General features: G+C 30.7%; 2 protein-coding genes across 3 annotated transcripts in view; one reads left to right on the top strand and one right to left on the bottom strand.

The window, feature by feature from the left end:
• Positions 1 to 1,701: 1,701 nt before the first annotated feature.
• On the bottom strand, positions 1,702 to 18,309 carry LOC129219692 (PRKCA-binding protein-like). Of its 2 annotated transcripts, XM_054853974.1 has the most exons (11): positions 18,158 to 18,294; positions 16,852 to 16,969; positions 14,854 to 15,094; positions 12,685 to 12,751; positions 12,505 to 12,594; positions 9,970 to 10,086; positions 8,228 to 8,361; positions 7,283 to 7,375; positions 5,339 to 5,439; positions 3,299 to 3,393; positions 1,702 to 2,090 (listed from the first exon to the last, which is right to left on the bottom strand). In XM_054853974.1, exons 2-11 carry the CDS (start codon positions 16,938 to 16,940, stop codon positions 1,771 to 1,773), a joined length of 1,347 nt encoding a protein of 448 aa, XP_054709949.1. In that variant the 5' UTR covers positions 16,941 to 16,969; positions 18,158 to 18,294; the 3' UTR covers positions 1,702 to 1,770. The 2 variants fall into 2 exon arrangements, with proteins under 2 accessions (XP_054709949.1, XP_054709950.1); XM_054853975.1 differs by lacking the exon at positions 16,852 to 16,969 and having other exon boundaries at positions 18,158 to 18,309.
• Positions 18,310 to 18,586: 277 nt separating this feature from the next.
• The window catches only part of LOC129221564 (zinc transporter ZIP9-like), a 38,249-nt gene continuing 30,199 nt past the window's right edge, over positions 18,587 to 26,636 (top strand). Inside the window, 3 exon segments of the mRNA XM_054856061.1 lie at positions 18,587 to 18,875; positions 25,403 to 25,489; positions 25,491 to 25,509. Of these exon segments, the coding sequence (XP_054712036.1) occupies positions 18,780 to 18,875; positions 25,403 to 25,489; positions 25,491 to 25,509 (202 nt within the window). The 5' untranslated portion in view covers positions 18,587 to 18,779.

Here is a 26,636-nt window from a genome sequence, read left to right as displayed (position 1 = left end):
AATTATCTTTGATTGGCGATATTTTGTTTATATGGTGAAAGCTGAGAAACATTATTACGCAGTCTTTGGGGTCAAAAACAGCGACAGTGGAAAAAACTGCCAAATGCATCAGCTACTGAAATCTTTCTGAAAAAATTCTGGCGAGCAAGTGTCCAATCAGCATTAATAATAATAATAAACCATTAATTACATAAGTTCCGTTTAAAAGTAAAATGATCAGCCAAATCCATTTATTTTTAGCCAATCTTGTGGGAAAACGTTACTTTAAGATTTGACTTGAGAAAAGCCTCAAAAAGTCAGACGAAACGCAAAAATATTCAACAATACAACAGTTCTTTGGAGTTGAGATGACACACTAAATAATGACTTGGGTTGATGAAAGCCTTCGAACAGGGAGCAAAAAAGCTCATAACTCGTTTTTTTATACAACTTAGAAACTTCGAACAGATGCTATCTTCAGCAGAAAAATTGGCGCTTTCGATGGACATATAATGTTAGTATGTGCACGTTTTTTTCCACCCCCATATTGGGACATTTATGCGAAAATTGGGACAAAAATTGGAATAAAAAGGGAACTATCAATCGGATTTTTTTCGAACTGGTCTATAAACCTTCTCAGTACCAAACTGAACAAACGCTGAAAGTTTCAGCCAAATCTGCCGGGTAGTTTCTGAGATCTTAGGGAAAAAATTTACCAAAGTCCATTTTTATATATATATAGATCAAGAAACTCAGTTAGTCCAGTCCCATTTTTAACGGAGACATTCATTAAAGGCAGTAATCATTTATTCTGCAAATTTGGTGTTAAACAGCATTTTTGTACATTTGCATTTTTCTTGCCAACTGAATGAGCGAATTTTGGATCTACGACATTTTGGCCCGGCGACATTTTGGATCGGCGACATTTTGGCCCGGCGACATTTTGGATCGGCGACATTTTGGACAGGCGACATTTTGGACCGGCGACATTTTGGACAGGCGACATTTTGGCCCGGCGACATTTTGTCCCGCGACATTTCGGTGGCGACATTTTGACCCCAAACCATCCTACTGTGTTTACTGAAGTCCAATGCATTGGTGCTCAGTAAAAAAATCATAGATAATCCGCGGCAGCGTATAATCCGTATCGCATTAACTTTGCATTTTTTTAACAGATAATCCGCGGATTATACACAGGAAAATACATAATAGTCTTAGCCTTGCCCGAAATTATAATATATAAGATATATTCCCGCCCTTTAGCTACACGAATAAAATAGGCATAACATTTTAAGCCTGAAGTTAATATAAAAATATAAACAAAATAATAAGTTTATAATTTTCATACTATCTCATTAGTGGAATTTTTGCTTTTCTAAAATTTGGAATGAAAAAGAGCAAATCCAACTTTTTAAAACGCCGCTTTAAAGTGCTCTTTATGTTGATTCAATTTTGTGCCAAATTTCCAGAAAATCGAACCAGCCACCAATACTGACAGGAAAAAGCACTATTTTTCAAAAATTTGTATTGACGTAATTTCGCCCCATAGGCCTGATACTCAATTCTAAAGTAGTTGAATATATAGGTCTGATATTCTATTTTAAAAACGGTAAACACAGCACCTGATATTCAATCCTATAAGACCATGGTTTTGTATAAAATTTGACTGAAGTTGAGGAAAATTCGATTTTGTTTAAAGTCATTACAACTTTACACACAACAAATGGAAAACACACCCAATCATACAAACAATTTTATTAGTTCTTGGCTACACGTATAAAAATCATCTTTTCAGTCCTCTAATAAATTAAGTGAAACCAATTGTTTCGGTAGTTTTTCATCTGCCAAAAAAGCTTCTAATAGGTCATCGTCTTGTTTAGGATCTGCCAGGGCTTCTTCGGCAATGACTAGAGGTTCAACGTCTTCCTCCTCATCATCATCATCGTCATGGAATTCAGAAGAGGCGGAAGTTTCAGAGTATTGGAATGTTGTTTGTGGTAAGTCCAATTCGATGGGGAAAACATTTGTCTCTTGCATGAGATTATAACAGTTCTGATTGTATTGAGACAGGGCAGTTAACAGTCTGTTCATTTGAAAAACAATGTCCTGAACTGAAATTTAAAGAAAAAAGAAAGAAAGATAAACGTAACATTAAAAAAATGTTTAAACAGGCAATTTAGGCATAAATGTAACAGTTTCAACCAAGAGTTAATTCTGAGAATGAATATTAGCCAGTTTTCAATATTGTTAAGGGTTCCTGTGCAGCTTCAACTTTCTTGAAAGGACGACATAAATACCAATATGCCTTAATTTAACACCAAGTCATCAGATTCAAATTAAGCTTTAGTTAAAATCATTAAAAGCAAATGTTTTTTGTTGAACTCTGTTTCACTTCAAGAACTCCAAACAATCTTAATTTAATGTGTTCTTTTCACTTAGTTCAAAAGTGAAAACAGGAAGGAAAAAGAGAGTTATTACAATTTGAAAACTCACCTATGTGAAGGAAAAAAGTCCAAGAAAATAAGTATAATTAATCGCACATCCTAAATTTACCGAAATATGAGACTGGTAATGATAAACTTACACTACAATAAATAAACGTAACAGAAGAAATAACTTTCATATGCTGAAAAGAGTTAAGAACGTAGGCTGTAGAAAATAAAAAAGGGCAGACGATAAATAAAAGTTATGTCCGAATAGAGCAACCAACTCCTCTCTGAAAATTCTGCATTTGCTTCCCTGATTTGTTTAAAACTGCACAAAATTCTATGATCGTTTGAGAGTTATGATTTTTCCTAATGATTTGATGTTACATTTGAAAGACACTGTTATTCCACAAGCTTGAAACAGAAAGAGCACATGTTTTAAAATGAAATAAAATAACTTTTTTATCTCCATGAATGTAACCATTCTTATAAAATTATTTTTTATTAAATGTATCACACATAAGATTGTTGTTCAATAAAACCTTTAGTAATTTCAGTACGACAATTATGCAATGTAATTAATTTTGTTTTTCCTTTCTTAATTTTATTGACGGAATAGGGACATTAAGCACTTGTCAACCCTAGAGCAGGAATTAAAATGGAGGGAGCAAGTCCAATCATTGGCTTAGCAAAAGCTGACCTAAAGATCCCAAGTCACACGATTCAACAACGATGAATGGTTGGCACGTTTTGACTGAAACAAGCGAAAGAAGCCTGATTTCTTCCAATGCTTTGCTTTAAAATCTATCACATGACTTGGGGTCTTAGCTTCACAAATGAAAGTTTTCACTCCCTCCATTTTATCTTTTCTCAATGTTGTCAACATTACTTACCATGTTTTTGATCAAGTAATTCTAATTTGACTAGGACATCTGAGCGAAGTTTTGAAAATCGTGCTCGAGCATCTTGGCGACATCTTAAGATCAGCCTGTGTAATGAAAATTAAATCAATATAAAAATTGTGGGAACATTTTCTAACAGATAAAAGTATTTGCAAAAATTTAATGGTTTATACATGCAGTAAAATTACATTAGAAGTCAAAGTTTGTTTTTGGCACAGCATACCCTATCAAGGTTTTTATGCCAAACAATTTAACCAACTAACTTTGTTTGTATCTCAGTGTATATTCAACAGTTAAAACCAAGCATATTTTATTATTGCTATTTTGAAGTATACACATGGAAATATAATTACTTTTTCAACTCTCGTACAGTTTTATTTCATTGTTATTATTACTTTTATTAAGAGCATATTTCCTTCAGTAACAATAATTCCCATTCACAAGGTTAAGTCCATTAAAGAACAGAGTACATTTTTAAGTTTTCTAGCATTAACATATGTTCTTAAAGCAGTGCACACATTAATACACCTCTTAGGCTGAACACAAAGTATGTACAGAATCTATAATTCTTTAAGATGTTACAGCAGAAAAAATATTTGGGAGAACTCACCTTTGGGTTTGAGGGGACTCACCAAAAGAAAAGGTGGTTTAAAACCAATTTTCATTACATTTGAACTATTTTTTTCAATAGAAGACTAAATATTTTGAGGGAGGGCATTCCCCCCCCCCTTCCCAACTACAGAACTGCATATCTGTCTATAATATAAATATTTAATAGATCTGTAGTTTTTTATATCTCTGCTTCACTAAAAGCCTCATAAAAAAACTATTTCAACAGTTGAAAGATTCCATTAGCTAAAAGGAAAAAAAAAAGTAATTAAATTTATTTCTTTTACGCACATTGAACAACAGCACCTTAAACCCCAAAATCGAATGACCGGAGATACATAAAATGAGTTCAATTTGGTGAAAAGAAATAAGCTAACAAGGCAAAAAAAAAAAAAAATAATAATTATGCAAACAAAATTCTGATATCAAATATGAATAGGTAAAATTCAAGAAGACTGTTCGAGAAAAGTAGCACACCGTAGGAGACAAGAAAGTAAATAAATCTTGTTGGTTTTGATATTTTGCATGAGTTGATTTATTTCAAAAAACTTTTTCTTACAAACTATCTATAGCTGTAAGTATTTTCCTGTAGGTCTTCATCTTTTAATATTTTTTTATAAAAATAACCAACTACAACTTTTCATTCTCACCAAATCTTAACCAAGCCCTTTCATTGAAATTTAGAAAGAAAAAAAAAGCAACTTTTAATTCAAATGTACTGTTGAATGTAATAGCATTACAGAATCTAAGGGTATTCATGATAAGGAGAATAACTGCATTTAAAAAGTTTAAATGTTTTCATAAAGAGACAGGCTTAAAATGCATATTTAAAACGAAAAATATTATCTTTAAAAAAAAAGGGGGGGGGGGGTTCTTGGCTAACATAATAAATACCATGCTGAACTTAAAATTGTTTTTAGGCTGTAGTTTTATAACTTTTTAGTACATAATCTACAGTTTTCTACCGTGGACAGGCAAAGGGCAGTTACTGCAAACTTTTCATGTTTAATTATTATTTCTTTTTTTTTTTACATTTTTGTCGTCTATTGTATGCTATTTTTACTGTACAAGCTTGCTTATTTGGTTTCCGCTGAAAAAAAGGCGTGAAAAAAACATCTAATTCCAACATTTCCCTAATGTCCGTATTGAATCCAACACACATTTCTTCAAATATCTCAAAAACTCATTTTTGCGGATGCTCCCATTTACCTGACCATGGCAGTATTGCCATGAGTTAGATGCTTCTCATTTTGATACAAATTAATATAGATTATAAAAGTACCTACTTTAAAGTTGCACTAACAGAGATTTACTAGGCAATTGTATTTACAATTAATGTTTCAAATGAAAGGTAAGTAACAACAATTTTCAGAATGCATTTCAATTAAATGTCTTTGAATACAGTGTTTTTTTTTATATTACCTATATTCATAATTCCCAGTTTCAACTCTGTAAAGAGGCTCTTGCAGAGCTTGGTAAGTGTATTCTTCATCATCCATTTCCTTGACTTTTAAACAATAGGACTGAAATATATGTAATTATGTAAAGTAAACAGAAAGAAAAAAATATTATGGAAAAAATGTTATACAATAAACTCCCGATTATTGGCTGTCCGATTATGCGCGGGTCTTTTCAGTTTTTATTTTTGAACTTATGATTATGTTATTGTTTGCTTTTAGATTTTGTACATATTTTTCATATTAAATGTTAGTAGATATAATGTAGCAATGTTTTTAGTTAAAATTAAAATGCATGTGAGAGTATCATTAAAATTTTTTAGCCATTGTATACACTAGGTACCGTGTTTTACCTATTAATCCGATTATCCGTGGTTTTCACTTATCCACGGTTATTGTGCCACTCTATTCCGTGGTTAATCAGAAGTTTACTGTATACAGTGCTGGTCAAATTATTAGACTAAGACTGTTTTAAAAGCAAATTTTTTATTGATTACATAACTATAGACACATTAACGAACAGTGAAATAATTATCTAATATTTAGTATGCATTCCTTGTTCTTGATGATCATTTTAAGTTTTTTTGGCATACTTTTCACAAGGTTTACACCATTTCTTAACTTTTTAAAAAAGGAGTTAAAAAGTTTTTTATACTCACTATTATATGTACTCACATATACATACTCACTAATTACCTAAAACTAACTTTAAATATAACAAAACACACTAATAAATAGGACTAGTGAAGAATTGTTTAACTGATTGAGGTTGTGTTCCTGGTAGGTGGATAAACAAAGAACATAAACAAAGCAGACAGTGCTGCCACCTGCAAGCATTAAATTATGCTAAAATAACGTAATAATCAGTGTACAGTATGTACTGTACTTTAGTAACAGTAAAATAAATAGTATTTTAGTACAAATAGTGTACAAAAAACAAAAAAAAAACTCTTTAGTCTAATAATTCGGCCAGCACTGTAGATATAAAACCAAATGCAGTCAAAAAATACACAATGATTTGGTTGATCGGCTAAATGTAGTCTAAGTAAGGGGGAAAAAATGCAATATGAAGTGCACATACAGTCGAACCCGCTTAATGGAATAGTCATTTTGCAAAGTAAAAATATTCTAATACTCGGAATATTCCATTAACCAGGATCAAAATAACACATTACACTGGTCTGTTACATTAAAAATGTATTATATTAAGCAGTATATTCTTTCAATCGATATTCTAAAAAACAGACTCAACTGTACATAGTTTCAGATTTTCGAGGATGACATTTTTCAAAGCAAGGGGTAAAAAAGGTCCTATACAAGAAAAACAACTCCAGGAATTTTTGCTACATTTCTTACATACTTCTTTAGAATTTTTAGCAGTTCCTTGAAGCTCTGAAACTAGTGTATGCAGATTACCTCGAATTCGAGACTTATTTTTACATTGAACTTATTCAAATGTGCAATTGACCTGAAAATAAATATTAACCTTCCAATGATATACATCAGTCAGATATGTTTAATGATATCAAAGTCAAATTCTTTTGTTTAAATAAAGCAAATACCTTTTATAGCAGTTATTACAAGATCGCAAATGATCTTAGAAACTATCACTTTTAAGTAAAAAGATAAAAATGAAACAAAACACATTTCACTTGAAAGTGATAGTCCAAAAAATACACTATATAAATAAGCACAAAACTATAAATATGTAATTAATTGCAATTTTAACAATAACTCCCACAGCAAAATAAATTACAATTGTAAAACAAAATAGGTAGTCTTGATTGCACTACACAGTTACTTAGCTGAAAAATATTTTAATAATTTTCCACTATTAATTCTTCGTTATTTTAAAAATCCAAGTAGTTAAAGAAATTAATACAAAAAGTAATTTGGAAATAAAACTTACCAAGTATTCAAACTTTACATCAGCATATTTCTTAATAGTTAACTTAGTGTCTGGAACAGCTTTATTTAAATAAGTTCCTAGATCTGTCATCATCTGCCATAAATGTACAAGACAAAATAATTAATGGTATTAAACATTCCTTTACCAAGAAAAAATACTTATTAATGTTCTAGTGCAAATAAATGTTTGAAGTAAATAAATTATAATTTAAAGGACAACCTAAAATCTTCAAAATTAAAAAAAAACAATACATTAAAGTAATACACAGTAAATTAAATTTCAATCTTGCACTTAGAAATTTTAGTTCAATGTTATATTTATTACACAGATACATTGAAATTATTCAACATTTCTGAGAAAAATGTAAAATATTTTTCTTTTAACTCAGACAGTGTTATATAAAGAAAGTTTTTTTAATAAGTATTTTAGATGTGAAATAATTTAATGATTTTAGTGCAATTTGGTGATCAATACAAATTGTGGAATCAAAATTTTATGTATATGTGAAAAGAATTATCTGAAATTGAAAACTTTTCTGCCCACATTAAATCATTTACTTTAAAAAAGAATCTAAAACTTCGACAAATTAAAAATTTCTTTAATTTCTTAAGCTTTTGATAAGGCATGCTAAATCATATTCCAAATGTATAAGTATGAAACCATACAGAAACTAAGAAGCATACTAAAAAATATACTGCTGATGCTTTTCTAAAAAGTCATGCTGTTTTAATATATGGCTTTCTTTTATTAAAGCAGTCAATAATTATATATAAAAATTCTATATTAAAATTTTAGTATCCAAAAGAAATGATATAGCACAAAATCTCAACAAAGAAAGAAAGTTTCAGAGCCATTCAACAAAATCAACACTTCAATTTAAAGTTTACAACATGCTAATAAACAAACACATTTCAATATAAAGCTGAATTAAAAGAACAACGTTACAGGCTTCACAGTCTTCAGAAACTTGATTCCTAATTTTTCCATAGTTCGATGTGCCTCACCAAACTGTGTAAAAGCCTCGCTTGCCCTTGGTTGAGGTTCACGAACGCCGATGCCAGCAAAAACATCACCAAATGCTTAATAACAGTGAAGAAACATATATATAAATAAAAGTATGATTAAATATTTTTTAATTCATATAATTAAAACAAAATTGTTCAAAAGTGTTTAGATTTTTAAGCTATTAATGACTAAATCATGCTGGGTAGCAACATGTGTTGCAGAGTGCAGTCAATAATATCTCTTGCCATAAAACCGATGAAGGTTTTTCATTTCATTTGTATTATCTTCAGATTTTTAATTTTATCGTTCCCCTCTCCCCCTTTACTTCTAAATGCCTCCATTTATCAGCTGATACGAGTTACATGTACTATAAAGCTTGAGGATTTTGTATTTTCAAGAGGAATGCATTACACAATTTGAAACTGCAGTGAAGCACCGTTCATACTTTTTGAAGGGACTGTATGGAAAAAAGTGTACAAATGAAAAAACATATAATAGGTATCGGTTAATGTGTATTAGACTCTGCAGGGACCAATTAAAAAACATATAATTGATAAAAACATATAATTGATAAAAACATATAAAAGAGAAACGTATAAACAGTGCTTCACTGTAGTTAACACTAGAACGAGTTGAAATTTGCCGTATATACCTAGAAAGACTGAAGGAGACAGTGTGGCCCTTGCCTGTTTTTTGAGTGAATACTTAATAAATTTGTTCCTAAATGAGTCCACTTGCTGCACGCCTATCCTCTAATGACTAAATAAAACCTAAATACATAATTTCTTTGATGTTATCTTTACACGCTATGTAATGTTTTACTTTCTCTTTCAAAGAGTGATCCCTGCAGTCTGGCTTGGGAGCAGTCGCCATATTTCCATTTGGAATTCCATCCAACTGCAAAAATAGGAAGTGAAATGTGAAACTAGAGTGAATAGTACTTTTTTATGCTATATTGAGTGGGAAAAGGAAATGTTCCTCTAATTTGTTGTTAGTAAAATACCTCAAATACCACTCCCATCTTTCTAGGCATAAGGTACAATATACACTCATACGAGACTGAGGATTTAACTGATTAAATAAGCAGTCAAATAGGGACATATTATCAGAAGCCACAGTTTCATTACGTTCAATTATTTTTTTTTATTTATTGAACAACCTATGCAAGGGTCCACACAGGTCTCCTCTAGTCTCCTCTAGTGTTAAAGCATTTAAGGCTCCAGGACCTGATAATATTTTTCCAAAAATCTTAGTTGAGTGTGCAGACAAACTAGTAAAGAATTTTTCAATTCTTTGAATAATTCAAGGATAATTCACCATCACCAAGTCATTTATTTTTTAAAACTAATGTAAGATTTTTCTCCTCTAGTCTCCATCTCCCTCTATTCTCCTCTAGTCTCCATAGGTCTCCTCTAGTGTTAAAGCATTTAAGGCTCCAGGACCTGATAATATTTTTCCAAATGCAGACACATAGTAAAGAATTTTTTAATTCTTTGAATAATTCAAGGATAATTCACCATCACCAAGTCATTTATTTTTTAAAACTAATGTAAGATTTTCTTCCTTTTCTTTTATTTTTTATTTTTTATGATTTATGTCACTAACATTTTTATTGCTTCATTTTTTTCGTATAATATTCCTGTTTCCCGAAACTAACTGAAGTAATGTTTCTATTTACATACCTCGGTAAACACGACACACATCAAAGAAAGCTCTTAACATTTGTTTTGTGTGTTCTGCTAAACCTTTATAAACAAATTCATTCCTTTCAAGTTCTTCCATCTTTTTTACCAGAGAATCTGAAAAATAAAAAAAGTTTACAAATTTAAATGATTACTTTTATTGGCATTTTTTAAATGTAGCATAAATTATCCCACCCCTTCTATGCAAAATTACCTACCATGAAAAATAATGCACAAAAATAAAGGAATAAATGGTTTACAAAATTATAATGTAGATTACCTTCAATTGAAAGCAATTGTACGAAAGAAATTGAAAACCATCTCCTTTCATTTCAACCAAAGATTAAAACTTATTGCATTTGTATTACTCAACAGAGAACAAAATAAAAACTAATTCGGAAATGCTAATGTGAAATTTCACATGTGAAACCTATTTTAATAAAATGTAAGAAAAAAAGATGGATTTTTGTTACAAAAGAATTGGAGAAAATAATTTTTTAAAACCATCATAACGTAATAGACAAATTAATCTAAATCAATGAACAACAAAACTGGTAAGAATCATAATGATTAGTCAAAGAGGAAATGCTGAAAATAAGTTTAAAATTCTTTGTTATAATTAGGAAGAAAAAGGAAGTTATTATTTTCACAGGCACAGGCATTTTTAGGGTAAAACAAATTTTTTTTGAACAATTAAATCATTTAATAGGGTTCTTTTTGTGTTAGTTCTTTGTTAGTAGTTGTAAACATTTAGTAGTAAATAATTAAAGTTGAAAAAAGTATTCGTAACTTGTTTAAGAGTTGTTTCATGTTAGTTATTTATTAGTAGTTTTCATAAACTATTTTTTAAAACTATTACTTTTTCCTTTTTTCTTCACAGGTTACGCTGTCAAAGTAAAAAGTTGTCATTCTACAAAAGAACGAAAAAATTCAGATTTATTTACACTAAGATAAATGAAGTAATAACATTCAGCTCTCATTGGACAAATATTAGAACGGAAAACTAAACTACATTTCAAACCACAGAATATTTTTGATAAATAAAACATTTTACATTTCATTTAAAGTTTAGTAACAGAAAAACGTTTCACTAAAGAAAAATTGAACAGAAATTAATTTTAAAAGCATTATAATTACAATATATTTATAATTTTCAGTCATGCATAATATTAAAAAACTTATGTACAATTTTATGTTAAAAGCTCATCTATATAGCATTAAAGTAACTGGACAGCTCAAACAACTGGAAGTTTTTGGATAGTCTTCATCTTGCACTTCCTTTAAAAAATACATAAATAAATAAAAATTTGATCCTGATAGGTGGTCAACATTTTCTCTTTCTTTTATAACATTTTTCTTAGAAACAGCAAAAAAAAAAAAAAAAAAAAAAACCGAAAGAAAAACAAAGAATGAAGAAGAGATAAAATCAGGGAGATCAATCTCGCAAGATACATTTTTTTTTGGTGATTTATCCTTCTACCTCACTAATGGGGCTTTTTCCTTTTGTTCCTACAAGGCTTGAACTAATTTACTCAATTACTTGTTGCATTTCATGTAAATTCTTTGAATTTGGTACAAAAAGACTTTTAATTCTACACTTCAAGGGTTCCTAAAGTGTGCGCTGTGGCCCCCCAGAGTGCTAAAGAGAGAGGCGAGGGGTGCTATGAAGTGTCCACGGTATTAGTATATAAACAAAGAAAAGATGGACTAGGATGCCATGAGAAAATTCTAATTCTTCAAAGAGTGCCACCAATTGAAAAAGTTGGGGAACCCCAGCTTTTTTTACTTCGTTAGCAATTCAAACATCTCAGAGCAGCTTTTTTTGCTTGGACTTACACTGTTTATTTTTTTCTAAATAGTTATTTTACATTCTGACTTTTGTAACAGATTCGCTTTTGCAATTATGACCCAATTGTTGCTTTGATTGTGGAACAACAACATTAAAATTTTGCTTTTCAATTTCTTATAGCAATAGTATAAAATGAATATTTTTAAATCAATTATTATAATTCAAATCTTCATGCTCTCAACTATCCGGGAAATTCTCGTAGTGTGGAACTTGGAGTTTCCTGCACACTACAGATAGTTGAGCTTTGATTGAACTTAAACAATAAATTTTCAAAACTTAACTACCTCTACACAGATTTTTTATTAAATAAAAATTAGGTTCTGCTCAAAATGTTTGTATTCAAACTATGTTTCAAAAAACATTACTATTCAACATTGAATTCAAAAAACAAAATACGTTGGATTTCTTTTAATTTTATTGGCTAAATAATTGTTTTACAGTATATTCACTTTTATGTTCATGGACATTTTTGAAAAAAAACTTTTTTTTTAATGTTTTAAAAATACTAAAAAAAAAAACACTTTTTTGATTTAATAAATACACAGGAGACAATGCTGATCTGATAATATTTAAAAACTACATAAACTTGCCACCATTCTACTTCTTTTTCTCTCTCTTATTTTTTACTTCTTTTATACTTAATACTCATCCTTTTATACTTTATGAGTGAAAAAAATATAACTTACCATTGCAAAGAATGGCTCTGCTTAATCCTAAAGCATCTGCTGTAGCTGAACTCATATTTTCTACCATGCGATGCTTCACTTTCTTTAAAACTGGTGCAAAAGTTAGAGCAAAAATAATTTTAGGAAAAAAAAAACTTTAATTTGAAATGAATATTTGATTTGAATAAGAATATAACCTACTTATGTCTAAAGTTTTCCCTTGTTTAGGATCAGCATGAAGTTTGTTGTAAGCAATACATACTTCTCCCTAGAAAATTTAAAGAATAAATTTCATGTTAACAATACAGCTTTCATGTATTCAAAACAAAACGTATAAAACCAAGTGACAAAGCTTGTTGTGTAAGGTAATTTATCTGATATTTGAAATTATTTTGTATGTAAATCAAGCTATTGAAAACGAAGAGCAAGATTCAAATTTGGGAGGTGAACTTAAATTTTTTTGAATTAAAAAAATAATTCTTCCAGTTCAACTTTCCCTATTTCTTTATGGTATCTATTAAGTAAATGGACTAGGTAGGAATAGAAGATTTCTATTTCAAAGTATTTAGTATTAATCTTTACAGTGTGAATAAATATGTTTTTAATACTACTTTAACTTTTTGAACTCTTTATTACGTGCCTGGAAATAAATTTCTAAAAAATGTTACAAATACCTTTTGTACTATTCTACAAAAAATAGACTTTATAATTGATCAAGATTTAAAGTATTTCTTAAATTTTGGGAATATTAGTAAATTTAGAAGACTAAAACATGTCTGGCAATGCCGAAACGGACATGTAATGGCGTATATTGCAGTATTGAACCTTTGGTCAAGCAGTTCTTGTCAATGGAGCATACGTTGCTCACTTTCATACTCTAAAAAACTGTAAATATGTATTATGCATCAGTGTTTAGTTCGAAATAATTAATGTAATTTTTATGTGTTCTTTTTAGCCTACTTTTCCAGTAAAAGTCAGAGAAAGAAGAAAAAAATGTGAAAGAAGACTAAATACTCCTAAAAATATCGCAAAAAAACAAAACAAAAAAGTCAAAAATAAATAAAATAATTAAATAAATATAGAAAAATTAAAAATTGGAAAGTAGGGTATTGAGATGGGGGAAAATGTCTGTCGGTCTGTCCCCCCCCCCCCCAATAACTTTTGAGTGAATAGTCCGATTCGAACATTTTGTTTTCGTTAAAAAGATCTTGACAAGGACACCTCATTCCCATATTTCACTTTTTGATTTGAACAACTTTTCTTTCAATTTTGAACAGTTCAAAAAATCTTAACTTTAGTGCCTTTGGGGAAATTTAAGGCAATCCCGAACTTTGTGGCGAATTTGCTTCAAAAACTTGACTGGAAAAAGCTTTTGATGAAGAACATGTGTAATAGAAAATATCTCTTTTATTTGAACAAATTTTCCATTCAATTTTAAATAGTTCGAATTTCTTAGCATTAGCACCTTTGGGAAAAATGGAAGTCAATAAAGATTCTGAACTTAAAGGTGGATTTACTTCAAAAAAATTTTGTTGGAAATAGCTCTCAATGAACAACTTTTGACAGACTTCGAGAGTTTTGGGGCACCAGTCTCCAACTATTGTGCCCGAAAATTAGTCGAACTACAACTCCCCGACTTCGACTCTGGAAAATATTTATGCACTAAGGAAAAATGATCGATTCTGAATCTCGAAAATTTGACTCTGACTCCTTTCTCCCAAAATGAGTCCAACTCTGACTCCACAAACATTGGCAGAGTTGCAGATTTTGAGGAAAAATGACTGATTCCAACTTTGAGCCTTTGATTTAAAAACCTTTGACCCCCCGAATCTGGCTCTTTTGTCCCAAAATGAGATTGAGTCCGCAGCCATGGCTTTTACATTGAAATAAGTATTGTTAATATGATTTTTTATTTTCATGCTAAAGTATTCTTTTTTTTTAAAAGTGATTAAAGATTTTTTTTAATGGAAAAAAAGCATATTTTAGCTGCTTTGTTTAAAAGGTGCTGCGATTTTATTTGATCATTTATTTTGTTTTTCTTTTTTTTTCGCGAATATAATTCTTTAGTTGAGGGAGGCCTATTTTATTCCTAGAAATCAGCTTAAAATATTTAAAAAATATGTTTGAAATAATTCGTGATTTTAGCTATTTTTGAAAATATTGATCAGATACTAGAAAGTGATATTGCTATATGGGAAAGTAGGCTTGTTTAGTTCTGGACGGAACTTCTTGTTCTGATTCTATTGAGGTAAATCCCCAGTACATTAAACAATAGTTGATGCATTGTTAATGAATCAAACCTACAAAGAATTTTCATTCTAGGTGGTTGATATTGCAACGGCAAAACATTAATTGCCTGGGGGAAAATACCTTAACTCCTTTGATCATTTTTGCAACTTCCACTTTGCTTTTGCCTTTCACAGAGTCTCCATTCACTGCAGTAATTTCATCACCACATTGCAAAGTACCATCACTTGCAACAGCACCATTTTCAGACACCTGAACAACATAGAGACAAGGACAAAGAGGTGCTCCACCACCAATGCTGATGCCGATTAAATTTTTTTCATCTTTACTCAGTTTCACACTTCCGGATGTTATCTTCATACCCCTACACAATGCACACACATAATATAAAATTAGACACATGTTGGCTTCTGATTATAATTTTACATAACAATAAAAACATTTCATTAATAAATATATAGATAACCTCTAACCATCAATAGAGGCATAAAATTTAGGCAAAGCCACCTGTAGGGTTTCTCGGTAAGGGAAAGAGTAAGTTATATAAAATTTAGATGAGGTGTATATTTTCCTTGAAATCAAATGCAAAATTACTAATACTTAATCATTGTAGATGTCTTCTGGATATCGTTTTGAGAACCAGATAGTATGATAAGATTGCAAAAGTCTCTTCTTTGTGTTAACACTGAGTGCAGTGACAAAAGTGTCCACAGTTTAGAATATGATAATCCTACATGTACACACCCCTGGATAGCAAACTTTTGCAGTTCAATTTTGGTACTTATCTCAAGACAGATATTTCTTTATTAGAGAGGGTTCAAAAGGGACTGCCAGCTAGTAAGGGATATCTTAGATTTAGATTTATACCAGACTTAAAAGGTTAATATGTGTAGCCTGGAACAAAGGAGAGTCAGAGAGGATATGATTCAGTTGTTTAAACTTATCAAAATAAAAGATGTTAATGGGTTAAATTTTTGCACCGAAAGCAGGACAAGGGGTCATTGTTTTAAGCTATTCAAATCTCAGGCTAATCTGGAAATGAAGAAAAATTACTATTTTGTTAGGGTTGAGGGCACTTGGAAGAACTTACCAGAAGAGGCTCTAATGAGCAAGGCGGTAGATAGCTTAAAAAGGACTATTGATCACTATAGATAACTAATAAGTTGATTAGAACCAGCTTAGCTAGTCTGTTGTTGGTCATATTGGTATTGGATCAGCTTATTTATAACCTAGAAATACAGAAGGATATATTTCCTTCAGACTACCCTTTGAAAAAAGAAAAAAAATGGGCCAGTTAACTATGTGGATGAACATTAGAATTAAAAATAATAATGACAAACATAAAAAAATTGTCTCCCTTCAACTTTTTGAGAAAAATATTTCCTGCTAACAAGTTGTTAGTAGCATACTAACATCCCTTCATGGTTTCTTATTCTGGTTTAGGGTGTATATTTAAATTTCAAAGCAATCATAGTAAAGAGTGCTTCTATTGCTGGCAATTCAGAAATGGCTGCTACGATGAGAAACAAGATTGTGGTTAAGTACAAAGTTCTGTAATTGGTACCTCCATTGTCTTCAAAATAAATTAAATTTAACAAAATTAACTAAATTTGTAAAAAACAACATTGTAAAAGAAACAATGAGCTGAAGGATTGTTCTATTTGCCAAATGGTTGTGTGATTGTGGTAAGAAATATCTTCCAGCTAACAACCTGAAAATAACCTCAATGACCCTTCTTTTCATATTTGCTCTGAGATTTGATTCTTCAACTATTTCATTAACTTCTATTGAATGAAATATTACAAATGAAACATTGATAATTTTTAAATGTTCACAAGGAACAAATATTATTGTCAATGTTCTGGAAAAAGTCATTAAATACACAAAAAAATTTGGTGAATTGCTGCATAAATTGAACTTAACTGTTTGCTTTTTCATGATACTTAAAGGAAAAATTAATAAACTTATTGTCATAGTTATTTCAGACTCTAAAATAATATTTGTTATTCTTCATAATTATTTGAAAGAGTTAAAATTAATGATGCATCAAAATTAGAGTTTTGGACTTAATGACTTTTGCCTGAACACAGATGATATTCTTGAAATTAAATACAAGCCTACATGCGATCCTCTGGCAAATAGAGACCACCAATGTAATCGCCACTGTCTGGATCACCAGGACTTAATCTTGAATACTCTGCCCCAAACATAATGAACTAAGATACTTTACAAAAGCAAACTAAACAAAATAAAAAATAATGAACATAATATAAATAAGCCAAGACATAATGCATAATAGCAAAAATAAAAGCAACAGAAATTAAAAAATATAAATACATTGCTATTTTACTTTATTAATATCTGTAAAAATTATTTAAATTGCAAAAAAAAAAAAAAAAATAATAATAATAATAATAATAATAATAAGGTAATATAAAAAAAATGACAAAAAAAATTTCCCCGATATAAATAATAGATTTTTTATTTTTATTGTTCTGATGATTTATAACGCGCATGCATTGTTTATTTACTTTTCAAAGTACTCAATAAGTAAAGGTTTTCAAGATGCATTAAAAACTTATCTGTAGGAATTCTATAAGAAACAGGTGTTCCCTTGAAACGTTTAAGAATGTTGTTTTAAGGGGCATTTTTCTCTTTGTTGACTCCGACAAAGTTAATTTTTTAATTCGCCTCAGAAAAAATACAGCAAGTGCTTTTATAAAGGAGGAATTTCCCCCAAGAATCTAGTTTTGAAAAAGATAAGCATTTCTGTAATCAATTTTATTCAAAATGACTACAGAATCAAGATACCTACCTCTACATAATCAGAACACAAAATCAAGTGCATAAATTAGAAAACTAACAATGTTGCAACAATAGACAGTCCACGTTTAATCATTTGCAATTTGAACATTATAGAAAATTAAATTAGATAGAGGGAAAAAAAGCATGCTAGTACAAATGAAAAAAGTACTTTGTTTGAAAATCAATCTCTCCACAGCAGCAAGTTTCATGAATGCAACATAATTAACATCTGAGTTTACAAAATTACAAGCAAATAGCCTGCGATTTGATTCATTTGATTTCCGCGTTGTAAAATCGAGCTTTTTGAGTATACTTGACTAGATTGAATTTTATGAACTAAAACACTTCAGTTCTTCCATGAAAGCTTTCAAAAAAAATTGTATATTGCAAAGAAGCTATACAAATTAAACACAATGCAATATTAAACGACCAAGAAAATTGAATGCGATATTTTGTGTGAAAAAAAAATTGTAAATAAATATATGCATTCGCTACACAAACAAACAAATTTTCAATGATTGAAAGATTATGTATACATATATCTGTATGTGTTTGATACAATAGATGAAAAGATTCAACGGTCAAGCAACATTTTTCAGATTGCAAACTTTCACAAAATTACATTTTGTCTTCTTCCATAAAAAAGCTATCATCGCCTTCTAGATCCAGCATTTTTGATCTGTAATTTCCTGCAGTATATGAAACGGAAGAGTTTACAATACTTCAATTCAAGCTAAGTGTATATCATCGGAATCAAGAACTAATCTCATCCACATCAACAAATAGACGATTATATCTTGGTTACAGTGAAAACCAAGAGCTTTTGAATTACCTGACAAAATATTTATTTTTAGGTAATGAGGAACAAATATTCATAACAAAACTACGGATTTAGAGTCAATGTCATTCTAACTTTGAATTAGATGCTTAGTTTTTCAAATTTTAGCCCATTCTGGGGTTATTGTCGACACTTTTCAAGTCAGGAAGTACTCATTATTTCTCCATGCTCCAAGAAGCTCCAGATCTCGGGCTAACCAGCAGGGGCAAAAAAAGCACTGTTTGTTTTCTTGCTTTCCTTATGGATCCAAGCAGTGTTTGCCACATAAGTTGCTTACATATTAACGTGTCTGAACTGTGTCATCGATAAACAATATCCTACTATTTTAACCTTTAAAACATGTGAAACATACTGAAGTTTTAATAAATTTGAGCAGTTACTTTACGAGTTTTTTAACAGCGCAAAGATGAGTGAAGTAATCGTACTTCTTTTATTGTCGTTTGCTATGTTTGCCGGATGCTACATAGCTGGAACTATACCGTTGATTGTTTCTCTATCTGAGGTTAGTAAATAGCAACACTTTCAGTTCAAAACTTTTAACTATTATTGTAATGGATGCAGAAAACATCTACTGTTAAACATCTAATTTGTCCGTTTCAACAATATTTCAATCAAATTTGACCTATATTTTTTGCTAATTCTCCAAACTCTGATAATTTCATTTGTAAGCAACTGATTAGTAATTAATATAAGTTACGGCAGAGCTGGAAAAAAAACCCGGGTTTTTTTTAAAAAAAAAGCCCATGGACCCAGGGTTTTTTGGATTTTTTAAAATAAAACCCAGCTAAAGCTGGGTTTTTAAAAGAAATGTTTTTTTTTTTTTTTTGTCTTTTTTAGGGAAAATGTAGAGTACTTGTAGCATATTGTAGTGTAAGTATATGGGCAAAACGTAAAAATTGTCTTTGGGTAAAGAAAGCTGGAAAACTAGTTAAAAGCGTTTTCTGAAGAAAAGTATAAAAGACGACAAAACCCAAGAATGCTGAAGTTTCAGATCTTTTAGTTTCCACGATTACCAACAGTTAAGGCAAAGTTACTTCTCGAGTGATAAAATCTATTATTCGTTTTTAACTACTGCTTTTTTTTTTTTGCATTTTATTTTATTGTATTTCATTTTTTTATGCAAAACTACTGTAGAACCTAAAATAGTTTAAATCCTTTTTTACTGAATTCCAGCTTAATCAAGACATTTCTTAGAAATTTTATGTTGCCTGTTTTTCTATTTCTGTGTACAGAGTAACAAATATTAAACTTTTTCGTAAAATAATGAAAATACTGTACATCCTATATTCTGTTTTCTATCCCACCGTTTGTAAAACCTGTTAATTTCTAAAAAAAAAAATACTTTGTTTATTCAAGATTTGTGACGTGTTGGTTTGCAGAAAATAATTCACATGAAAGCCTTTTAGCTAGAGTAGTTTCCTCTGTACAATCTATAAATATTGAGAAAATCAGACGTGACAGGACTTTGCCAAGATAATTTGAGTTATTTATTGACCAGTTAAAAAAAAAAAGGTTAAATATATTTATTTAAAATCTTTGAAGTATTTTTTTAAAGCCGTTAAGAGTTAAGAAATACTATTAAAGTTCAAAATTAATTTTTTATGTCCATTGTCTATGGTGAAGAACAAATAAAAAAGAATTTTTAATTCAGGGTGGCGACAGATCAGGGAAATCAGGGAAAAGTCAGGGAACTTTATTAATCAGGGAAATATCAGGGAATTTTGAAAAAATAACAAAAAATCAGGGAAAATTGATTTTATGAAGGAAAAAAAATGTTTTTTTTTTGCTTTACAAAATTAAATACTCTAATTCCCTACGCATTTTCCGCCAATTATCTGTTCAAAAAAGGAAAATTAATGAGGTGCGATTATACACTGCCCCATATTTGTGCATCTTTTTTCCTCAACGTCAAAGTATTGAATCTTACTTATTAACCACAGGATGAACTTATTAAGATTGCTTCTGTGTCTGTTAGGTTGTTTATTTTACCTAGCTTGAAATTTCCTTTTACGCTTTCAATGCTACGTAAAATAAACAACCATACAGGCAAAGAGGAAGCCTTCATTAATGCCTTAGCTCCGTTGCCTTTATCCCATTGTCTCGAAGTAATTAGCGTACTGTAATCACGATTTCAAGAAGAAATCTTTGGTTTTTAAATTAATACTATAAAAGCTTAAAAGTTATTACTTCTTTGGGTTTTTAATTTAATTGCTAAAATAGAACTTTCAATTAAAAGAACTTTGTTTTTTGCCGTTATACTATTTGTTGTCACCGCAGATTATAAAGGTTTTCTTTTCTTCAGACTTAAGTAATTTTTTAATTTTATAACCAAGTTGTATTCTTTTATATATTTTGATATTAACTAATTGCTTTTTTTTTTCTTGCATTCAAAATTGTTTGTTACAAAAGCAATCTAAGATTTTTTTTCGTTACATACTGAAATCATTTGAAATAGAGTTAACTTAGGAACTTAAGTAAATATTTTTATTTTTTTATTGTTAAAATGCTGTATTCATTCATTAAAACCTATATTTTTGATTAGAGAAAAGCTCCTTATGAATGGATGTCAAATGGTTTCATCTGTTTTGCAAAAATATGTCAATTAGTTAGATAAGAATAACTACATTACTTCTATTCTTTCACTATTGTTATTCACGAATTATTATACTGTTTGAAAACTTAGTTCAAAATAATTTCAATTACTTTTTAGTTCTATCATAAATACACATATATGTTTTTAAGAGTAATTTTAATAGTTTCTTAAATTTCTTATGCTAAGTGGTTTCTGGAAGTGAAGTTTTTTTTTTTTAATTTTCTATAATCTTTCCATGTATAAAAATTTAATATACTGTTTTGTTGGTTTTTCTTTCCTTCCAAAAAAATTGTCTTGTTTTTTTTTTAAACCATTTTATTAAAAAAATAACATCTTTTTAAAATATATCTTTAGTTCATCAACTTTACACAACTTAAAACGTTTAAAATACTGCATTTAATACAAACATACAATGGATTTCAAGTAGAGCAAAGAAAGAAAACCATTATCATTGGTAACGTAAATCAGGGAAATTTGGTGAACGTAATCAGGGAAAAGTCAGGGAACTTTTTTTCACAGTTCCTGTCGCCACCCTGTAATTGTAAAAGTATTTAAATTAATTAATTTTTTTAAAAACTTCTCAGAAAATTTTTAAAAATCCTAAAATGGGTTAAATAATGGGTTTTTTCAAAAAAAAAAACATTGGGTCCAATCAGGCCAACCCTGGTTACTGGTAGTTCTTCCCTTTTTTCAATATGGTAATGTTGTGTGGGCTGTCTTATTTTTAGAAAATGGATTGCTCTTCCGTATCTATTTTCATTACTGGCAAAATATCCTAATTGAGTTTATAGTTGAAGTGGCAAATATGCAATGTACAATGAGTGCACTTGTAGTTAAACATTTTACAATTATTTCAGTATTGTGTCCTAACATGTGTTAGGGTAATTGAAAATCATTGTAGGATTAAATGCTGATAGGAAATTTAGCCCAGGCCCATCGTTTGGACATTTTCCAGGGGGGAGGGGGTCAAAGGGTACTTAAGCAAATTGTGCCAAAAAATAACCAAAACCATGCCCAATGAAAACCAAAGATTCATTGAGAAATTACTGTAAATACACTAGGAGCCAAAGGGCAATTTGTCAATTGCCTTATTCCTGTCCCCTAAATGACGGGATTGACTTGGTCTCTTGAATTAAAAAAAGAGAAATTTTTAATCACAACAGTCAAAACTTCCCAAAGAACTTCCAAAGAAAGATTACTTTTCCCACAGCAACAATATCAAATACATTGTTAAGGGCTTTGTATTAACAATGCAACAGAAACTAGATTGAAAGTGGTGAGATTGTTCCACCCTTTTACCTCTGCTAAATGAAATATACAAGCAGTAGAATTGGTAATATGCTCCAAAGCAGAATACTACTAAATTTGTGACTTACGTCACAGAACAAATGCGCAGAACAATTCTGTTCCAATGAGAGAGGAAAACTCAAATTTTCTGTAGAAATTCTACAGATTTGTGTGAATTTTCTGGGGAAAATCTGCAGTTTCTGCAGATTTTTCTGCAAATATCTTCCAACTCAAGATGGTCGCGCAAATGTCAATTTTTTTGTGTCGATAATAGTTTTCAATGGAGAATTTTTCTCTAAATATAAGTTAGGGGGCCTAAGGTCTGTATAAAAAGTTAAATTTTGAATTTTTTAACTCATTTCTATTTTTGCTTCAATATGTTGACTCCGCATCTCATTTTGAACATTTTTGCAAATGGAATTATGCATTTAGGACTAACAATTGCTAAAATAGAAGTCTTGCAGGTTAAAACGGAACACCCTGTATATATTTAAAACCATTTTAACTACAGCAAAGCCTCGTTAATCCGGATTGACTTTGTTTGCTCCAGACAGCTATGTAGATGTACGTATGATGTTTTAATAAAAAGCAAGTTGGCGAAAAACTATGTATTTTTGTAGGCCATATTTTATATTTTTGTAATGAATATCACTAAATGAGGGGCAATCACCTCTCCCTTGCAATTTTAGACAATTTTTTTTTTTGGTATTAGAAGGGGTTTAGAGGCCTTCCACCGCGCATTTTTTAAAATTTCAGTCTTAAAGACAAGACTGTTGACATTTCAGGTAGTGTTAGGGAATAGAATGTATTCAGTGACTTTCCTCAGTTAATTTTTCAAAACTTAAGTGCCAAAAATCTCAATTTTAGGCTACCTTCCAGGATTACATGAAATACACCGCCAGCTCAGTCAATTCCAGTCGAGGACTGCAGTTTCGTGCTTATTAGCACTCATCAGCCCGGCATTGGACTAACTGAGCTGGAGGTGGAAAACCTCTTAAGAAGCCAAGAGTGCCAAACAAACTGATAGCTAATATAAAATTAGCACTGACCAGACGAGTGACCGAAACAATGGTTCAGTTCAACTCGAATATTGCAGGCAAGGCAGGTATATTCAGTAAGTTACCGCCCTATAGCCAGGACTAAGGCAGAAATACATGAAATACACCGCCAGCTCCATCAATTCCAGCCGAGGACTGCAGTTTCGTGCTTATTAGCACTCATCAGCTTGGCATACGACTAACTAAGCTGGAGGTGGAAAACCTCTTAAGAAAGCCAAGAGCGTCAAACAAACTGGTAGCTAATATAAAATTAGCACTGACTAGACGAGTGACCGAAATGATGGTTCGGTTTTTAAAACATTCCCTTAGAATTATTATGAAATTGAATTTCTAAAATGCAGTTTTAGAATACCTCGATCAATGGAAAAGGAAAGGAATATGTTTGGGAACCTCCGTGGCTAAATCTTTTTATTTTAGTACTTTAAAATATAAATGATATCTTCCCCCCCCCCCCCAAGCGCATGCAAATCAGAAAAAGTAAGAGGTGAGGTAAAAAAAATAACCACCTCCGCCTTTAATAATTTCTTGATCCGCACTTGGAACACCTGGATCCCATATGGGTATTAGTCCATAATAATGAGGTTTTACTACACTTACATTATTCTTTTGTAAAACTTATTTTGAAAATATGATAGTTTTTTTCATTAATATTTTATGCTACTATCCAAGCATAGATTTAATTGTTTGTGTTGTGTACTTTGAATTATTAATAACTGTAAGCTTTGAGTATTTCTAAAGTTTTAAATGTAATTTGCCCAATTTTTTCTTTTCATTCAGTCGGCGGTAAGTACACTATAATTTATATTGCTATTGATTAATTTTTTAATTAGATTTGCTTTTAGTGTGATCCAGCTTTAAAATATTTCCTTACTTTGTATTAATCATTGAATGTCCTTTTTTCAGCTCTTCTGCTGTTCAGGTACAAAATCAAAAAAATGCAACAAAATTTTCATTGATTTGTATTCATATTTAGTGTTTTAATTTTATGCATCAGTTACTTATTCCTTTCTGTTGCTTTTACCATCTGCTTTTATTTTACAATATTCTTTTCTATTTTCACAGCAATACACAATATAAAGTATACTGAGTAAAGTATGAATATTTTTTAGAAAAAGTGTATCACATATTTGATTGTATTGACTGGTGTATCAGATAATGTGTAATGGAACAAAACATATTATCCACAGATTATGTGCTGTAAAAGATTGTTTCTGGCAAATAAAAGACCATCCCTGACGTACCCGGCTGCCCCCTTTGTTCTTCGGGTGATACAATGAACTTTTACATTTGACAGCTTATACCTGCATGGCCAATTCTTTTTCGATTTTACTTCCTTTTGACAACTATCTTTCAAAGGCTACTTTGTATTTGGCTGCAGAAAGAGAAATGGTCTGTCTGACCCATTCCCCTGTCCTAATTTAAAAAAACACTTTACAGTTTCATTTTAAGATCATTTTCAGTTTTCTAATCAATCTTAGTTATAGTATATATCAGGGGTGATTGTGTTCCGGTATTTTACTGAATTTCCGGTATTTTCGGAAGTATTTCCGGTGTTTTTATGTCCGAAAATACCGGAATTATGTTTTTTTTTGTTATGCTTTTATCTCCCTACCTCCGCAATTTTTTTTAAAATTATATAATACTCATCAAATATACCTGCAAGAGCCTTAAGATGGACACCTATCCCTTAAGATGGACAAATGTCAAGATAATTTTGTATAACACCAGCTCAAAAGTAACTTTGTAACCCATTAAAATTTTAATCAAATGTACACACACTATTTTGACTCTGACTATTGAACTATTGAATAATATGGCATAGGTGCACTTAAGTAATAGGGGTCAAAGAATGCCCCCCCCCCCCGTTCTTGCTTCGAAACTTTCAGGTATTTTTTGATGAACTCACAATCACCCCTTATATATATAGCAATCAAATCTTCACTATGCTTCCGTGATTTGTTAAACAGGTGTTCCCTTTAACTATTTAAAATTGAATAATGTTATCTTTGAAAATAAAATTTTTAAAATACTTTCTAATTTTGACGTTAATTGTTCATTAAATAAACATTTGTTGATCTTTTTTCTTGTCAGGATAAATTGCAATTAGTGTCTGTTATGGGTGCAGGATTGCTAGTTGGAACAGCACTTTCTGTCATAATTCCTGAAGGTGTCAACACTCCTTTACTCCGCTCAAATAAGTAAGTAAAATTCCTCTTGTCGTGCTATTTACTTAAAAATAATCACATGAAAAGCTACATGCTTTTACATACAGGGCTGTCGAGAAGGGGGGGACGGGGGCATTGCATAGAGGTCCATGAGAGATTGGGGGTCCCGCAAAGTGGGTCTAAGTAAAAGAAAAAATCCCCCTCCAGCACTTTTTTTTTTTTTTTGAAGGCTTTTTAGTTTGAAGGAACTATTTCTCCTAGAGTTTTCAAGTTTTCAATCTTGTATGTTCGAAGTAAGAAATTCTATTTGTGAGAAATCTTCATAACCCTCTATCAACTCCATCAACCAAAAATAAATATGATTTTGGGTGGGGGGGGGGGGGAGGCAAATTGCAAGGCTTTAAAAAAAATAATAATGAAACACTTATTTTTGAAAGAAGACCAGAACTTTAGTGAAATGGACAAGGGACAATAAAAAAAAAAAAAAAAACTTGCATTTATAGTGTTTCAGTTTTGATGAAATATTAAGAAATATGCATTAATTTGAGTTTTAAGTTCAGTGATACAAAATGAAGTGCTAATAAGCACGAAAATGCAGTCATCGGTTGGAAATGACTGAGCTGGTGGTGTATTTCATGTAATTCTATTGTTGTTTCTAGAGTAAAAATGGTTGCTAATTCGAAGACATTTGGGGACAAAACTCCTCATCAAATGTCTAAAAGGGGCACTGTTATGTCACTCAGGGGTAACCACCTAGGGTGGTCAGGGCCATTAACTTTTTTTGGGGGGTGGTGCCCTTTCTCTAGGGGAGGGAGAGGGGCTCCCCTGTGTCACTGTATTAATTAGAATCAGTGTTGAATTGGCCTATAAGTTAATAAGCTATAGCTTTAGGTGAACTGTCTGAATGGTTAGGGTGTGGCTTTCTCATTAGTACTGAATTTCTAAATATTTCCACTATTTCTTTTAAAAGAATTTTATACATTGTTTAATCTAGATAATTTTTTAATTGATTCAGCTTTGTGTTTGTCGGTGGGTTGAAGGGATAATCAAAACTAACGGGTCGGAAAATAAAATATATAACCAAAAGTCGATGTAAGCAAGTGATGGGACTGTGTGTCATTGCTTCTCCTCTTCAGGGTTCGTATGCCCTTGAAAAACCT

The sequence above is a fragment of the Uloborus diversus genome, chromosome 4 (genome assembly GCF_026930045.1).
Source record: "Uloborus diversus isolate 005 chromosome 4, Udiv.v.3.1, whole genome shotgun sequence".
Taxonomy (NCBI): Eukaryota; Metazoa; Arthropoda; class Arachnida; order Araneae; family Uloboridae; genus Uloborus; species Uloborus diversus.
Note: the sequence above shows the minus strand (reverse complement) of the source record. Positions and strands in the feature narration are given on the sequence as shown.